General features: G+C 40.6%; 1 protein-coding gene across 2 annotated transcripts in view; it reads right to left on the bottom strand.

Moving 5' to 3' along the window:
• LOC109915585 (phosphodiesterase 4D interacting protein) overlaps positions 1-15,838 on the bottom strand; it is a 288,714-nt gene extending 272,876 nt beyond the window's left edge. For both annotated transcript variants that reach the window (XM_048601955.1, XM_048601956.1), the window contains exon 1: positions 15,626-15,838. In XM_048601955.1, coding sequence (XP_048457912.1) covers positions 15,626-15,678 — 53 coding nt within the window. In that variant the 5' untranslated portion in view covers positions 15,679-15,838. The remainder of the gene's footprint in view (positions 1-15,625) is intronic.
• Positions 15,839-19,206: the final 3,368 nt, after the last annotated feature.

Raw genomic sequence — 19,206 nt, 5'->3', positions numbered from 1 at the left:
TGCTCCTCTGATGCTGCTTGGCCTGCTCTACAAAGTTTATTCTCTATTAAGGAGAGGCTGTACACCTGCAATCATACCTGATGGAAAATTACTCTCCAAGATTGGAAGAACGTCTCAACAGGCAATAAAGAGGGTTCCTAATTTTAGTGATGCCACAATAGAGGCTCTGACCAATGAGGTGGACTCCAGATGAAGGCAATATTCCCCAGATAGGAAAATATTCCATGAAACAACAGCATAAAGAAGTCGTTGTCTAGGATATGAATGGCCAAAGTCTGGTTTCATTGACATGAAAGCAATATAGGAAAATTACCTCACATGAGTGGTCATGGTAAGCGAATGTATCTCCAATGTATATTCAAAGTCCACCATAACAAAAACCTTCTGTTCATTGCAACACATCATAATACTCAGACAGCAGCTTTCCCTTGCACTCAGTACTCAAGGCTAGCATTCACATAGAAGGTTGCCAATAACATCAGGAAATAGTAGCTGATCTGAGAGGAGGGCTTCTGGATGACCTAGAGAAGATGGTTTTCACATCATGGGGCTGAAGGCAATACAGCATGTGGCATTTGGCACAATGGTCATTGACCAGGATGATGGTCAGTGACAAACAGTTACATGCCTCTTTTCAGCCTCATATTAAGATGTAGAAGCTGAAGATGGCCTCTACTCTGTCACTCAGACAAACCTACACCTTGGAGTTTGAGACATGGAAGAACTGCTGCCTGTCCAATCACAGTAGCACATGCAGGAAAGTACAGAGCAACTTAGCACAGCATAGAAACATTGAAAATAGGGGCATGAGTATGCCCTTTAGATCTTTTATCATCTGATTTGACACTTACAGCTACCAGTTCAGATTTTGACATTGGATGCTAATAGAGTCGGGATAAACAAACAATGAACATTTTTGGATGAGTAGCCTGCAGCCAGGCCAGGGTAAAAAATGGTTTGTTTGCCAAATCAGCAGAGGGTAAGGTGGCAGGTAAGTACTTGTGCAGAGGACTCAGATGAGGACCCTGATGATACAGCACACAGTAGAATGGTAAGTGGGTATGCACACCAAGATGCTGAGTGTATTGCTTGGTCAGCCAGACAGCTCCTCTCAATGTCAGCAAGCATGGAGGAGTCTAGCTTTAGCTCGACAGAAGACATGGCCATCAACCCCGCCCTCTCAATTGCATCTGTTCCATCTCCCTGCTGTGCTGCAGAGCCAGCGGCACTGCAATATTGCATCACTATATGTTGCAGCCTTTCTGTTAGCAGACCACCTACTCCTCTCCCCTTCTCTACAAACCCATGAGGATAGGGCAGTGTTTTCTGGCAGTTTCCAGAAATTCAAGCAAACAAGTTCAAAAACAAAACACTCCAGAGTACTCCTAGAAACATGTTTCAAAAGAAAAATACTTTAGGCAATAAGACACGTTGTCCTTTGAATAACATGACTGCAAGACCCATATTGCAGCTTTGTGCTTATTTTTTCTTGATGAAATAACGAAATTGTTGCCTGGACTTTTGTGACCCAATTTAGGATCCTGGCTTCACATTATCCACCCCGGGCCTCATCCCGTGACCAACATTATCACATTATCATTCGCTTTAAAGACAGAATCTCCCTTGTCCTCACATATCACTCCACCAACCTCCATATCCAACATATCATTTTCTGCCATTTCCGCCACCTACAATAAACACCACAACCAAAGATATATTTTCCTCCCCACCTCTATCTGGCTTTCATAGGGACCGCTCTCTGCGTGACTCCCTTATCCGCTCCACACTCCCCACTAACCCTACAAACCCCGGTACCTTTCCCTGCAACCGCAGGAAGTGCAACACTTGCCCCTACACCTCCCCCCTCACCTCCATTCAAAGCACAAAACAAACCTTCCACGTCAGACAGGGGTCCATCTGTACATCTGTCAACGTGGTTTATTGTATCTCCTGCTCCTGATGTGGCCTCCTGTACATCGGTGAGACCAAGTGGAGGCTCAGAGACCGTTTTGTAGAGGACCTGCACTCTGTTCACAACAAACAACAACACTTTCGAGTCATAAACGATTTCAACTCCTCCTTCCACTCCCTGGGTGACATGTCCATCCTGGGCCTCCCCCAGTGTCACAATGACACCACCCACAAACTAGAGGAGCAGCACCTCATATTCTGCCTTGGGAGCCTACAGCCCAATGGCCTAAACATGGATTTTACCAGTTTCAAAATCTCCCCACCCCTGGCCTCATCCCATGACCAACCCTCCTTCTCTATCCCCACCTCCTTTACCTGACACAACCTGTCCATCTTCTCTTCCGCCTATCCACCCTCCCACCTCACTGACCACTCCCCACCACTCCCTACCTGCACTCACCTATTACCATCCCACCTACCTTCCCCAGCCCCACCCCTCCTCTCTCTACTTATTTCTGAGCTCCCTTCCCCCTCCCCATTTCTGAAGAAGGGTCCCAACCTGAAACATCAACTTTCCTGCTCCTCTGATGCTTTGTTCCTCCAGCCCCACACTGTGTTATCTCTGACTCCAGCATCTGAAGTTCTTACTATCTCTGATATTATCTGGTCAGGTTGTTTGACATCAGGATAGCACCAATTTAAGGACTTCCCAATACATGCAGGGCACGCACGTGCATGCACTTTTTGTCCTTGCAGGCCACACACAAAGCTTTTGGGAAACATGGAGAGTGGTGCAAAGCCTCAGTAGCCTCGCTACAAGTGTTGCCACATGAGGCAATTTGTCACCCAATGTTCTCAGTTAGTGTTCAAAACAGGTATGAAGAAAGTTCCAGTATCGGCAATAAGTAATTAGTTAAGGAAAACTTTTGTAGGAAAAACCGTGCCACAGGATAACATTATTTGTTTTAAGCACTTAGCATCCAAGCAATTACCATATTCTAGTACAGTTTAATTTCTTTTGACTTGCCATTATTGTGGTAAGCAGCTGTTGTAACCTAGCTGATCAATTCATTTCTCCAGAGGCCTAAGACCCTCATATTATTATCAAGCTATATATGGGTGAAATTTCCCATGCAATTGCACTTAGCAGCTTTCAGATTCAGGCTAAAAAGCAATTACCCAGAGCTAAAAAAAAGGAGCAAATTCTGGCATACATAATTACACTTTGCCAGAATTTCCTTCATCTTTTATGCCCACTTACTGATCCTTACACTTGAATGCTTCTCAGCATATTATAATGGACTGTGGCCACCAGCTCAGATACTAGCACTGTACATACCTTAGAGGTTAATACAGATCACAAGGTTAAAGAGCTAAACACATGTGTATCTTGCAATTATCCTCATTCAAAGCAGGTACAAAATTTAAATCAGAATTCTAGTCCCAGTGAAAATTACATTTTGGAACATCTTTTGTGATTTTTAAGAGTGTTTATTTTGATGTTTATTCTGACTCAGACCTACTTATTCTACATTTTCTGTCTATTTTAATGTATTTTTACAGCTTCGTAATGAGTCATATTAAAAAGTGGAAAGCTTCCATGATTGAATGTTCTTAATCGATGCATGAAACATGCTGAGATGGGTCTATGCATTCCATGCTATTAACAGAACATATATTACCAGGTGGGTCCATTCTACATTTACCTTATGTGTTAAAATGTATCAAAGTCCTTTGTAGTGAATTTCTTTTCGAACTGTTTTTAAGTTATCAGCGATAAAAGCACAGCAAGGTATGGCATCCTGCCTACTATATTTCATGGAATAAGAAGAATGGCATGTTAAAAGGGGCAATACTAGATTCTCCCAATAAACTTGTAAGTAATAATATCTGTTAGATACATAATATAATCAATAAAATGTAGAAATATCACAAACACACAAGGAAAGTCAACATACTTCTTATGTTTGACACCAAATAACATGGCTGTTCTGCATTTGAGTGACTGGAATCTCTCTGTAAACTCTTGACAAGTCCCTTTACGTTTGTTCATTAAAAGTAACTCTAAAATATTTTGTAAGTGGCAAAATGCAGATGTATTTGATTACAATTTCACAAGTGTGATGCTTTTACGTGATACTAGCTGGTTAGCAGATATCTAATATCTTCTAAAGTCCAAACGGCTTCGGTCATAAATAGTTTTACAGAGAGTCCAATAAGTGCCTTATCAAAGATCCAGAATTCTGAAATTTAGTATCAGTTGTCTAGTGACCACCTGACTGCTGTGATATAGTGGGCATAACATCTTGATGGTGACTAAGATCTGGCATGAGCGCCAAAACTGGGCGTCAACCCTGAGCCAGCATATCCCGAGGGAGGGAGATTCCCAGCGTCACCAATTAAGTGGCTTCTGTCATAATTAAAGATGGTAGCAACCTCCACAAGAATTGCCAGTCCAATCTGATGAACAGCAGCTCAGCAGCACCATTGTTACTGGGTTCACTTCTGGGTAAAGGGCATCTCAGTGTCTGCCACAGCCTCGAAAAGGAGTAAGCATTATTGGGGGATGTTCAAGTCAGGCAGGCAGGCTTCAGCGATTAAGGAGGCATTCTGACGAACGGTCATTGACCTGAAAAGTCAAGTCTTGTTTCTCTCATATATACAGCCGAAGCTGCTCAGCTTTTCCAGTCTTTTTTTTCTCTTGATCTTATTTCTGATTCCTTGTAACTGCCGTAGTTGGCTTTTGTGATCGACAGGATGTTCATGCGCACAGGTGGTATTGTTGTCCCTGTGGGAGCTGGGGACGCATTCCTCCTCAGGACCCCACTGTGGACAATGAAGTTCTTCATTCCCCACCCGTGAGTCTGTTGGGAAGTTGCCTGGCCTCATTGGTTGGTCTCCTGATGCACTGGTGGGTGGGACCACCACTAATGCAGGCAAGTGAGAATTGACACTTAATTGGCCACGCAAGTCCCATAATTGGCAGATAGCCAAACTGCCATCTTTGTTTATCATAGGCAGAATGGCATGGTGGTGGGAAGACATTGGGCACACCCTCCTGATGCCTTCCCAAACCAATGTGCCAGTATTTCTACATCTGGCTCTGTCCACAAAGACCTGAAAATTCTAGCCTATTTGTGTATCCGTGTTTTAGTGTTTTGGTGAGAGGCAGGGGTAAAAAATAAATAAATGCATGTAGCAAAAGTATTTTGATTGTGTGGAGGATTTGCATTTCCTCATAGAATGGAATAAGCAGAATAACTTCAATTGTAAATTTAATGAATGCCGAGAATCTATTTGATACATTGTCCTTGAGCAATAAGTTTTAAGATTGACAAGAGAACAGGCTACAAAGGATCTGGTGATGAGTAAAGAACCACTATTAATTAACAATCTGCCAATCAGGAAGCATCTTCAAAATATTAGCCATGTAAATGAATTTGATTTCATGTCTAAGAGGTAGAAGAAACAGTCACAAACTAAGCTTTTAAAGTTGAGTAAGACAACCTTACTCAATAAGTTAACCACATATATTGTGTCAAACTGTTAGTAAGTAAACATACAAACAGTGGAAAATATTCAGAGAAATATTTAATGAAATACAAAAATATACAAACCTTTAAAAGACAAAGGGCTAAACCATATGTATTTCTTGACCAAGGGTAAGTTGTGTCGGGTTTTTGGAGGAATTATCACCATGAAGTCTGGCAAGAATTTGCAATATTTTACCAAACTCAACTCATTAACTACATACATCTCTATGGTGTCACTCTCATCTGATTCTTGACTCATCTTACCACATTCCATTCCCAGACAACTCATCATACAGTATATATCCACTGAAAGTCTGGCATCCCTTCTACCTGCGCCATTTTTAAAAGACTGTTGTGCACCTAGACAAGCACTGCCAGTCCAGATCTGCGCTTAATGCTTTCTGACATTTGTCCCAGACATGGTAGACATGGAGAAACCGGTGTCTCGCCTTGTGGGCTGGGCCCTGGAGCCCTGCTGGATGGAACAGTGCAGATATGAGAAGTCTTCTACCCCAGGATGAGTGGTGGAGGCCACAAGACCAGAGCATACCAGCCAGGTCCAAGATGCCATCTGGGCCAATGCAGACTCAGCCATCTGGAGGAATACCCAGCTGTACAGTATAAGTGCCAATATGTTCTCTCTGATACCTCACATTCACTCTTTTTCTCTGCTAAGAACCCACCTTCCACCAAGGGTCATGTCCTTACACTCTCCCAAATGCCTGCCACATCTTCCATACTCACTCTTACCTACCCCAACTTCCAATATTATTAACCCCTCATGTCCTCTGTGCTGCCTATTCACTCACTCAGAACATCTTCCCAATTGCACGAAAAATATCAGCTGTGCCTCTCTCTTTCTTCCTCTGTAATACCCGCCCCTCTCCCATTCCAGGAGGAGAATGGCCCACTATAGGGCAGGAACAGTCAATACAGGTGGTGGACTGTTCAGCATTCACCTCCTCACCCCTTATGTAGAAAGTATCTTGACTCTGAAGCCCACACTTGACTGACTGATTGCATCCAAACCCCTGTACCAGTTTCTAAGGCCGCTCTTGACTTATTGTGTTAGGAACCCATGATTGAAGACTATCTCTGTTCACTTTACTGACTCCCAACAATTATGGCAAGCTTCCTGGCTTTGTGCCTATGCTAAACAGCTGAGTAAGGCAGAAGTAATATGATCTAGTATCTCTGGCTGAGGGGGACAAAGCACAAAGAAGCAAGACAAGGCAAGGCAAGGTCGCTATGAGCATCCAGGTATACTCAGAATGAATGAGTGATATGACAGCAAACGAATAGCCTGGAAATGCAGCCTAGTCTAGTTCAAAAGCTGAATACATGCCCCTGATCCTAATGTGTCCACGCTGCAGCATTACATTAATAGTTGCTGGTGCAGCACTGAAGTGCAGCAAAATTCTGTAAGTGGATAGGATATGTGCCATGAGGAATCTTAGAGGCTGGTTCATGTTGGATGCTAATATCTCTGAATGTGGGGTTGCATGTGGCTGGTGCCCATGGAACATGCCCTGAGATGTTGGTGTCTTGTGACCAATATGGAAGCAGCACATCAAAGTCACCCGGTATCTGCTCTGACTCCTGTGTCGAGAACCATGATGCTTAGCTTTTCAACGCATTTGGTAAGATGGGAAGCTGAACATTAATGAGATAGGTTGGGCCATTAATAAGCTGTTTAACAAGCTGTAATCCCCCTAACTGGCAACTTGCCTGGCCAAGCAAGAAACCCACTTTGCTACTTAGCAAATGCATTAAAGATGCAGTGAGATGCTCCTGACTTCAAGATAGGCCTCAACAGACTTCTCAGCCAATTGTGGTACAAATCTTGCTACAGACCACATCACTCAGGCTCCTAAAAGACTCCACCCAAAAGCTCTACTTGTGTGGTTAAGCAACCATGGTCAACAAATGAAGTAAGAGAATATAAATCAGAAGAAAAGTCTTATAAAAATGCAAGGAAAAATGGAACTAACTACAAGAATTGCAAAAGAAACTATTAAAATACTTGCAAGCAATACCAAAGCTAAAAGAATAGGTCTTTATAAATATATTAAGAAATTGTAGTAAAAGAAGTTTCAGCTTATTAAAGATAGATTCAGGTAAGACTATAAGGGATCATAAAGAAATGGCTTACTTTAAAATTAAAGACTACGAACCAGTATAAAAAAACTGAAAATTAAGTAAATATGAAGATCAAGTTAAACAACTGGTACTGGAGAAAATCATGGATGGAATTTAATGACATTCCTGGAGGCACAGTTGAAGGTAGAGGTTTATTTAATCAAGTTAGAAGCACAAGGGAGTCCCCACCTGCTTCTGCTTTGATTAAGTTCAGGTCAAGAATGCTTGTGGAGATGGTCTGTCCTCTCTGACACCAACTGAGACCAATTAAAGCATATTTGAGGGTCTAATCCCATTGTTGCTGGATTCAGAAGCCTGAGAAGTGAAATCCCATCAGGTCTGCTTGTAGGCTGCAGATTTAGGTATCTAGCACCGGGATGGAATGGGGCTTATCAACCTTTTGATCTTTCTTCAAATTCCCTGAACCTTCTCCCCCCGTCTTCATTCACCTACAGTCAGGTTCCTCACTGATCCTGAACCTCTTTTGTGCAAATTGTCAACAGTTGCCATCACAGCAGTGACACTGGCTGCAATGATTGACTTGGCAAAGAGCCAACACTGATCATTAATGTGTCTGATTGGTACTTAATACAGTGTGCTGGTATTGTGCAATGAGATAGGATTAATTAACAACCTCATTGTGAAGGTGCTCCAAAGTAGCAGCAATGATAATATGAATGAATTTTATATACAGTTTGAGGGAGACAGCGTGGGTCTGAGACTATGTTTTATAGGAAAATTATATAAGGGCAGTTATGAGGGCATAAAAGCTGGCTAAAGTGAATTGGGAAATTATGTTACAGTACTGGTCAACAGAGATGCCGTTGCAGCCAGTTAAGGAAATACTTCAGAATACTCAGAACTGATACATTCCAATGAATAAGAAAAAAATTCAAGGGACGTAGTCACCATTTGTGGTTAATGAGAAATGTCAAAGAGTGTATCAAATTTAAAGAAAAAGCATATAATTTTATACAGACAGGTGGCAGGTCAGTGGACTAGACAAAACACAAAAAGCAGCAAAGAATGACCAAACAATTATAAAGAGGGAGAAAGTAAGAGTATGAGAAAAACAAGAAATATAAAAACAGATAGTAAGAATGTCTATAAATATAGAAAGAAGAAAAGACTTAAAGTGAGCATTGGTCCTGTAGAAATTCAGACTGAAGAATTAATCATAGCAAATAATAAGGAAAAGGCAGACTAACTGAGCATCAGTCTTCATTACGGAGGATACAGCTAGCAACTCAGAAGTAGTGGTAAATCAAGAAATGGAAGGCAGGGTGGAATACACACAAACAAGTCATACTGAATAAATTGTTTGTTCTGCAAGGTGACGAGTTCCTGGGTTTTGAGGACAGCACATTGGCTCAGTGGTTAGCATTGCTGCCTCACAGTGCCAGGGACCCTGGTTTGACTCCAGCCTTGGGTGACTATGTGGAGTTTGCACGTTGTCCCAGTACTCTGTGAGAGTTTCTGCCAGCTGCTCTGGATTCCTCCCAAAGCTGTGCATGCCTTTTGGATTGACCATGCAAAATTGCCTGTAGTATCCAAGAATGTACAGGATAGATGAATTAGCCATGGTGAATGCAGGGTTACGGGGAAACGGTCAGGGGCTGGGTCTAGATGAGATACCTTTTGGATAGTCAATGCAGACTTGATGGGCCATATGGCCTCTTTCTGCACTGTAGGGATTCTATGACTTCTTCATAGGGACTGAGTCGATGCATTGTTTATAATTTTCCTAAACTCCTTTGATTCAGAGATGGTTTCATTGGATTAAAAGATAGCAAATGTAACTCCTTTATTCAAGAAGGGAGGGAGACAGAAAGCCGAAAACCACAGGCCCGTTAGCTTAGCATCTGTACAGGTCAGAAACTATTACTAAGAAAGCTTTTACAGAGCACTTGGTTAAGTTCAAGATAATCAGGCAGAGTCAACACTTTTTTTATGAAAGGGAAATCTTTAGATAGAATTTTATAGAGGCCTCAACAATGTGGGCTGTGGTAAGAAATGTGGCAGAATCATGCCACATGTCCACTGAGGCCGACCTCACATAGGGAACAATTCTACTGTGTCTTTTAACTAACTTCTAGGTATCAAGGCAAAATTCTTGCTCGACAGGGGTTAACGACCGTATTAACTGAAAATCTCACCCTATTAACATGCAACTTTCTAACTTACAATTCAAACTAGATGACGAGAATTCTCAACATGGAAGTCAGAGAGCGTAGCTGGTGACTTCAGTTCACCATTGGCTGTGAAGAGCCTTCATGTTGTTCACTACACAACAGCACCTCAGGGGCCATTCCATGGACACCAGCAGTATGATGCCCATATCCACAGACATTAGCATCTGACATGTGCCAGCCTCTAAAAGCCCTCGTGGCACACCTCTGATTCACTTACAGCACGCTCTGTATTCAATGCTGCACTTTAGGATGCAACAGCAACTATCACTGCAATGCTTCAGAAAAGACAGTTTGCACTCAGCTACATGCACCCAGCTCATTGACTGGACCAAGCTGCATCTCCATACTGTTCTCTTGTTCTTTTAGCACTCACTCACTTTGACAGCCTATCTGGATGCTCAGATCCTGCTCTGTCTTGCCTTTTTGCACCTTGTTCCTCAACCCAAGATACTAGGCTCACAGTCCTGATGTCTTGCCTAGCTACTTAACACAGATGCAAAGCAAGAAAGCATGCCAAGAGTCCTCAGTCAAGTCAAGGGAGCTAGCTTTTGGTCAGGAGGTCCTGGCACAAAGGGCTCTATAAGGGCAGGGTGAGTAGTTAACGAGGGAAGTTTCGTAAGATGCAGCTAGACCTTGCAAGGAGAAATCCTCCATGAAACTCATCAAAACTGACACTTAGCCAAAACAAGGTAACATCCAGCTCTATAATTGACTAATTTATTGAAGTCCTTTGAGGAGGTAACATGTACGGTGAATAAAGGTGGATGCACTGTACTTAAATTTCCAGAAGGCATTTGATAGGGTGTCACATCAAAGGTTTTGTGGAAAATGAAAACTCATTGTATACAGGGTGACATATAGGCATTAGTAGAGATTGAATGGCTGTCAAGAAGCAGATATTAGGTGTGAATGGGTCTTTTTCAGGCTGGGAATACGCAATGAGTGGCGAGCCACAGGGATCAGTGCTGGCTGAAACAACTGCTAAAACTTAAATAAATAACTTAGATGAAGAGATGAAAGGCAGGCTGCCAAATTTGATGATGACACAAAGGTAGGTAGGTTAGCAAATTGTGAAGAGAACATAAGGAGTTTAAAAAAATTTGATAGGTTAAGTGAGTGAGCAAAAGCATGGCAAATAGAATATAATATGGCAAATGTGAAATTATCCACTTTGGCAAGAAGAATCAAACAGAATCATCTGACCTAAATCATGAAGTCTGGAGAGATCTGAGAAGCAGGGGAGTCTAGGTGTCCTCACGCACGAATTACAAAAGGCTAGAATGCAAGTACTGCAAGTAACAAAGAAAGCTTTGTTACCATTTATCATATAACAAATTTAATATGCAAGTGGGCAGGTTTTGCTTCAGTTATACAGGGCACTGGTGAGACCACATCTAGAGTACTGTGCACCATACTGATCACCTTTTTATAGGAAGGATGTCATGCAGTGGAGGCAGTTCAGACAAGGTTTATTAGTCTATTGCCTGTAGTGGGTGAATTGTCTTATGTTTGGACAGGCTAGAATTGTTCCTTCAAAATTTACAAGAGTAAGAGGCAACTTGATTGAAATGTATAAGATCTAGTGAGATCTTGACAGAATAGATGTAGAGAAGATGTTCCTCTTATGGGAGAACCTAAAACTAGAGATCACTGTTTAAAAATCAGGGTCGCATATTTAAAACAGAGTTTAGGTAAACACAATTTTCTCAGAGGGTCGTGAGTCTTTGGAACACATTTTATAAAAAGGTGGAGGAAGCAGATTGTTGAATATTTTAAAGGCAGAGATGGATAGATTATTGAGAAGCAGGGGAGTGAAAGCCTATTGGGGTACTGTCGAGTCTCTCACTATATTTCCTTTATTTTCCTTGGTTTTTTTTGGTTTGGAACTGTGAGTTGAACTTAAGAGTTGAACTTTGAATAGCAGCTTGTTTTAAAGGACAAAAGAACAATGACAAACATTTGCCACTGGGAACTGGCCTTGAAGATAATGCAACTTAACTACTGTTCTCAGGACAATGCAGCCAAAATCATCACTGAGCTGTTGCTATGCTCAGGGCTGGCAGCTGGTTGGATATTGAATTGGTCAATTAAGGAGGACCAGTGCTAACCAGCCAACTCAAAAAATGTTGATTGGAAAGAGAAAAAACACAGTTCTGATTGTGCTTTGGCAGGAGAGTGAGTTTTGGGAGTTTTGGTGGCTGCTGTTGTGTTTGCTTTCTCTAGTTTTCTATTTATTGGGTGTCTTAAGAAAAGAATCCCAGTCTAAGAAAAAAGTAACAAAAACAGAAATTGTTGGAGAAAGTCAGTAAATCTGGCAGCTCAGTTCTAAACTCCATTCTGAAGAAGGGTTACTGGACTCGAAATTTGTAAGAAATGAGTGGATGCTGCTGGAAGTCCACTGAAGCAGTTGGCATTGACCAATGACTTTGGAATTCAAGAAGATATACAGTTATACTTGCCTACAAACAAACCATTGTCCAAGGATTTCATGAAGGCCTGGTATCCACTGTTTGAAACAGTCTATTGTACTGGCAAATTACAGTTTTTAAATTTCCTTTTAATTCATCCCTAAACTGTGTGAGAGTGGGAATTATGATCCAAAAGCTTAGGCTTTAAATCATAAATATTAATTAGATTACATTGTTGCTTACCTGTGTTCTGAGAAAGTTACATTTTTAATAATAAACAATTAATTTTTGTTGAAGTCATAAACTTGGTGTCCAAGATCCCTTACACGTAAAATCTGGTTAATAACAATTGGGCAATTTTAAGGTTCATTGAATATTTTAATTTCTGTGTGTTACAAATCCATTGATAATGAGGCTGATTTGACTTGGCTCGCTATGCCTGAATTGTAACTGTTGGCAGTCAAGTAGGTTTGAGGTTAGTATCAAATCAGATATGGTCTTATTGAATGACAGAGCAGCTTCAAAGGTCTGAATGGATTACTTCTGCTTCTAATTCATATGTTCATATGATTTCAAGTTCAGGCTCACACCCCTTAAATGAAATATGTTCTCGTAGAACATGAAATCTGACTGCTGAACTGCATGATGTGCGTCTATTTTGGAACTCCTATGGAATTTTATGGCTTTCAATAGAAATGAAAATCAGAATGGCATATTATCTACAGTGCCAGTTTTATGCTGGGCCTTAAATTGAAAATCTACTCTGTCACGTTTCCTTACTTGGAATTTTCAATCTTATAAATTCAAAGATTCTTGTGAAAGTGAATTCAAAACTTAAAAATTATAAATATTTTAAAAATTCAATCCAAAGTTTGGATTTGTCCAGCAACTATCTGCAGAAGAGCTAATTGGTAACCTCATCACAGAATACTGCTTCAAACAAATACTTACTTTGAAACATTAAGTTCATATTTATAGCAGGATTGAATTATTCAGGTAAGTACCACAGCTCCTTTATATACAAAAACTAATAAATAAATATTGTCATTAATTAGTCCGGGTGACATATGTTTAAATTAAAGCTGTTAGCCTTCTTTTTACTTGTGGGAGTATAAAATTTTATTTTGAATGCATCACATATATCTGCCCCCATCTAAGGTCTTACAAGACGTCAGAATCCAGAGCGGGAAAAAAAAATTTAAAATCTAGCACTTGGAAATGAAGGTTCCGTTCATACTGGGCCTTCTATTTTAAAATAAATAAGACATGTCAGAACATGTCACATGCCAATCATAAGTTTTACTGTTTTTTTTTCCTTTTGGGTGACCCTTCCCGCCAGCCAGAAAGTTGTGGGGAGAGGGCATGGGGAAGGTCATCGCTGTTTTACCTGGTATCCACTGCTGAACTTTACTTTTCAAACAATTAGATTCTCATGGTCATAGCTTCTGCCTCTCTGAATCAGGATATTTCACCTCCAAGGGCTGTAGCTGTGGCTGTAGTTCCAGCATCACCACTGGGGAAGGTGGCTATTAGTAGGACTGCAATAGGTCCCAGACTGGCAATCATTGATGAGGCCAGGAGTAAAAGCAGATTCAGGAATTGCTGGGACATGATTGGCTCTGTCAATCATGAGGGAGGAAGGTGGAAGGAAGGGTGACAGCTGGGAGCATCTTACATCAACATTTGCTGTATGGGATCCTGATCAGGAGGGAAATCTCCTGAGGCTGCAGGAAGGACAGCAGCCTTATGGGTGGACTTCTCAAGTTACAAGGTCCCCATCTGCCACTGGTTAAATACCACCTGCCAACGACCCAGCCATTGGTAAAGTACTAGTGAAAGTAAGAAGCCAGCAGACACAGCAAATACAACTCCCCCTGCCCCCATTCCTACCAATTATCTGATCTTATGTCCATCAACTCCCAACCCAATCTCGTGTGGAGGAGACAGGCTGTGTAAAGTTCTACCCTTTAATTTCAGTGTCTTTACTGCATACTGTTTAGATACATTGTAAATGGTTAGAACCAATTAAATGATACGTTGATACGTACATAGGAATGGAAAATACCTTATTGGTTGTTTACAGGAAACAGTTCAGCTAAGGTTCCAAGGTGAAGCTCAGCTTGATAATGCCATGGTACCATCAATGAGTCACCAAACTGCTGCTGAAAACAACAGGCTTTATTTTTCAGTAGGATTCATTTTAAAAGAACAGGTTTTTTTTTATCTGTAATAACATAGATCTTCAAATAAATAACTTTGGTTTGACGCCATCTCCTCACCACTGCCAAAATTCATAAAATCGAAATGATGTAGTCAGGACACTAAAGCCTTACACTAAATTTGAAATCAGCACCATAGTGTACATGCTTTCTTTGGTGTCAACTTCTTCCTCTTAATAACAAGTGTTGCGTTAAATGCAGGGTTTGCATAGAGCAGCTAAATGTGGTACTAGGCATGTCTGAAATGTTCAAATCAAAACTTATTCTGCAAACTTCTCTTCTATCATGTTCTTCCCAAGGACATTTTGTGACACCTTCCTGCATAATTTTTCCCTCTGCTACTATCTTCAGACTTAGCAATACTTTATTGTTGATTTATATTATCATCTATTTCACTGCTTTAAATTTGGTAATCTCTTGCTGTCTGGGTATTCCACATATTTATTGCCTTTTAAAAGTTTGACTTTTAATATATCCTGTAAAATAACATTTTGACCTTTCTTACAGCTGTTTATATAAAACTCGATCAACTGAAAACAAAATTCTCTCAGGTTTTCTTCCAGGTATATCACACCATTCAAACAAATCCTTCAGCAAGGTAGCATATCTCCCTTCTAAGGCCTTAAAGTATGACTAAAGGATAATAATACCAAATATTCAATATGTTACTTACTGAGAAACCCCTTCCGCTACTTCAAATTTGAACTTTGATTTGACCCATTTGGCATTCTTCTATAAATAATTTAATATACCCTCTGCCCCCTCCATCATATTCTAACAAGTGAGAGGCAAATGTGATCGTAATTGGTCTGCCCTGACGTGTAGATGATTAGTTGAACACATATCTTTCATTCATAGTCAGTTGTCCCAAATACTATTGTTTCTTTTAAAATAAAGCAGGAATTAACATCCGGGGTGCCTTTAGGACCTACGGGTGATCTTTCAATCGAAGACAAGACTTTTTGGAGACAAGCTGCCGCATGTAACCTCCTAGAGAGCGAGAAATTCTGCATAGGAGCAAATAGCCAAGGGCTGCAGCAAAACCCTTGAACCGCTGCCGAAAATCAGAGTTTGGAAATACGAACCACTAGGATCATGGTCATCATTCCAGTGACCATCAAACACTGGATGGAGACAGCGTCCAATCGCAGGAAAGATACAGGCGATTCATACCAAATTTTCCAGCTGCCCTGCCGCTCCATATTTGAATTGAATGCGCTTACCTTCCTGGGGTGCTGCATTTCCAAGTTTCATCCTGTTCCCAACCCCAATCCATTCCCCGGGCTGTCTGCGTGGAACGGTTTCTGGCGACATCCAGAGAGTTGGAGGTGCGTTAATCCATCGGCTAGGTAAGCTGCAGGGTGAGATGAGGAGGATGCATGGCTGCACTGTGTGTGTGTGAGAGAGAGTGTGTGCAGCTGTCAAGGCGGCTGATGAGAGAGGGGGAGCGCGCACGCACGCTCTCACACACACGCGGAGCTCTTGCTCATACCGCCTGCACGCTGTCAGCCTCCTGTTCCTCTTATTGATGCTGCCAGCTCCAAAGGGATGGCATTGTCAGGTAGGCTCTGAAATATCATTGTCCCAGTGGACGTCACTCCAAACCTTGGGACAAAAATAAATTTCCGGGACTGAAGGATTGCCAGGCTGAAGAAAGACAGCTTCATTTTTAAAAGTCCCTCAATAGGACACATTACATCTAGAAGAACATTAATCGTTGCGGAAGATCTGATGCTCACACAGGCCCTTTTTCCTTTCCATTTGACCTGTAAACTTTGTGACGGTGCTTATTTAAAGGAATTCTGATATCTGACGTTGTTAAGCGAAAGGAACAAGTATACCCTTTGGTACTGCCATGAATAAATTATGTCGCATTCGCAGTGCTGGTTGGCACAAGCATTTGAACACCTTTGTCAAAAACAATAACAGAAAATGCTGGAAAACACTAAGACTGTGCAGAGGGAACGAGCATTATTTCATTAGAAAGAGAAGACTGCTAGTGGCTTACTCCAAGGGTTATCACGCCTCAGGCGAATTCTTCATGGTAACCTCAGTCAGTGAGAATTGAACCCATGCTATTGGTGTTAGGTCGTGTTGCAAACCAGATGTTTAGCCAACTGAACTAACTCACAGCCCCCACCACACACACACACCCCATGCTTTGGGTGGAGACTATTTGCCAAAAAGAAATTACAAACCCTAAAAGCAGAGCATATTGAGCACGAATTGGCAAGACAATTCAGTGAAGTATTATGTTCAGTTTTGGGCACCTAACTTTAGGAAGGATATATCGGTTTTGGAAGGAGCACAGTTGAGATTCACCAATATAATATTAGAGTTTAGAGGTTAAATTATGAGGACAGTTTGCATGAATCTGGTTGAAGTTCCACATGTTCAGAAGATTGAACTGACAGAGCTGTTTATGTGTTAAAGGAATTTGATTTGGTAGCTTCAGAGAAACTGTAGCTTTGATGGGTAAGTCAAGAATAATGGGACATGATCTTAAAATTACAGCTACACCATTCAGCTCACAAAGAGTCATAGAAATCTGGCATTATATCTCGCAAATTCTGGAACAGTTGGAACTATCAAACTACGATCACTACATATTTGTTAGAAAATATTATTGAAGGAAATTGAGTTATGAGAGGTAAATGGATTGGAGGCATAGTTTAAATTATCCAACTAAATAGTGGGACAGATTCAGGGGGCTGAATGACTTACTCCTGTGCCTATATTCTGAAATAATGGGGGAACCAACTACAAGTCAGAGCAAGGTTTGTGGCAGTTTTATGGGAAGAAAGAGGTTTCAAACTTGTTACACATTTAAAAATGTCAACAAAATTTGAAAATATAACACTGTTGAACATTTATTACTGTTGGCATTACTGAATTGTTAACTACTGCTAACAATATCTGAGCATTCTCCTGGACATCTCTATGCTGTAAAGTGGACTTTCAAAGTCTGTTTTCACTTCCTTATTTATGATTTGGAGGATCAACTGTTAACATTTTGCCTCCCAGGGGAATAATTGTATAAATAACAATATGTAATAATATAAACAGAAATAATTATTCGTAATTGTACAACTCATCAGTTGGTGAAGAGACCTTATCAAAATAGGATTAGATATAAGATGAGTAGAATATGGTTACTGATTTTCTGGATCACTGTCCAATAAAGTACATTATAGATGTTATTGACTAACAGGAAGATGGAATGGTACCTTTGTATCACATTCACAGCATAGGCAACTATAAAAGGTTATATTCCAGATAGCAGTTGGTGAAAGAAAAAAACAAAGCCTATCTTTATTTGGAACAAATTTATTTGCAATATGAAATATCACAGGTATAAAGTTCCTGACTCCACTCTACCATTGTGTCTGTAAATACCTCTTTACATTTGGTTGAGCTCCATCATACAATGCAATACCAGTGAACTACTGGCCAGCTTTCATTGGGGAGGGCTCCTGCTTATGAATATTCATCTGTGTGTGTGTATGTGTGTCAGGTATGTCAGCTATAGGTTTACTGTGGTCCATTCATGGCCAGAGTAAGATTACATTACATTACAGTAATATAATTTCCTTGGCTGAATTCAACCACTGTATCTCCACGTGTTAAAAGCATTATGATATGGTTTTGCTTTATCTCCTGCTGATAGTCATTTTGTTTTTATTGTAGGATTTTGATGGCCATGGTAAAAATGAACGCTATGAACACTACTCCTTGGGTAGAGTGAATTCTATTGCAATCTTTTCTACAATAAATAATATTTTAGGATCTTTATTCATTAAATTTGTGCTTTGGCCCTTGCTTCCATCATATTTTCAACTTACTGGAGATACACTGTATGTGAATGTGTCACCTTCTCACACCAAGTGGGAAACTTGCACCTTATTCATAAAATTCTGTGATTGCAAATTCACTGCTTTTCCGTTTTTATTGAAACCACTCGTGCTACTAAAATGCCTTTTCAGTCTATCACTGTATTGTATTACTTAGCTCGAGGCTGAGTTGGGTTGTCTGCATTTATTTATAATGAAGGGTATGCTTCTTTATTCTGTTACTTAAATCTGTAATGCTAATTCAGAGCACAAATGTATTACTGACACATACACTCGTGCAACATCTAATCAAAATCCCTGATGATTACAAGGTGCTACCACACCCAGTCACCTTCCTGTACAGGCTTGTCACTAACTTTATTAAGTATTGACTTGGCAGGTTTAATTTTGAAGCATAGTACTGCGACGAACATGGATTTGCAACTAACTGTCGATAACTCATGACCAGAGCCCCCTTCATGATTAGTAACACAGTGTTTTGTAATATGTCTTAAAGGGAAAGTCAGTTTTCAATAGAATAATCATTCAAGATTGTAAGTGTGACTAGACGTAGACCTGCCTGGTCTCACAGATCTATTATCCTTACCATCTTCCACAGTATATCCTAATGTAAAAATAAAAGTGTTACATGGTCTCCTATTTCTGATATCCCAGTGATATGAATACTGTAGTGCTATTTTTTTAAAATGTTTACACAGCCAAACTTCGGCATGTGCACTTCAAAAAATTAATGTATCATGTGGAGCTAATTAAGATAGTTTGCCAAATAAAAGACTGCAGATAAGTATACATTATAATCATAACTTTAAGCTGTCAGTTAGCCAGAGGAGGTTTTGATCGCTATAGGCTGTGTTTAGGCTGTAGATTGAAAGTAAACAAGTGCTGCGCATTCCAAGTCAGTGATCCAGTTTCATTCGGAGGCTGTTTTTAAAATCTGGGATATTTTTGGAATT

Source organism: Rhincodon typus, chromosome 10, assembly GCF_021869965.1.
Source record: "Rhincodon typus isolate 14 chromosome 10, sRhiTyp1.1, whole genome shotgun sequence".
Lineage (NCBI taxonomy): Eukaryota > Metazoa > Chordata > Chondrichthyes > Orectolobiformes > Rhincodontidae > Rhincodon > Rhincodon typus.
Note: the sequence above shows the minus strand (reverse complement) of the source record. Positions and strands in the feature narration are given on the sequence as shown.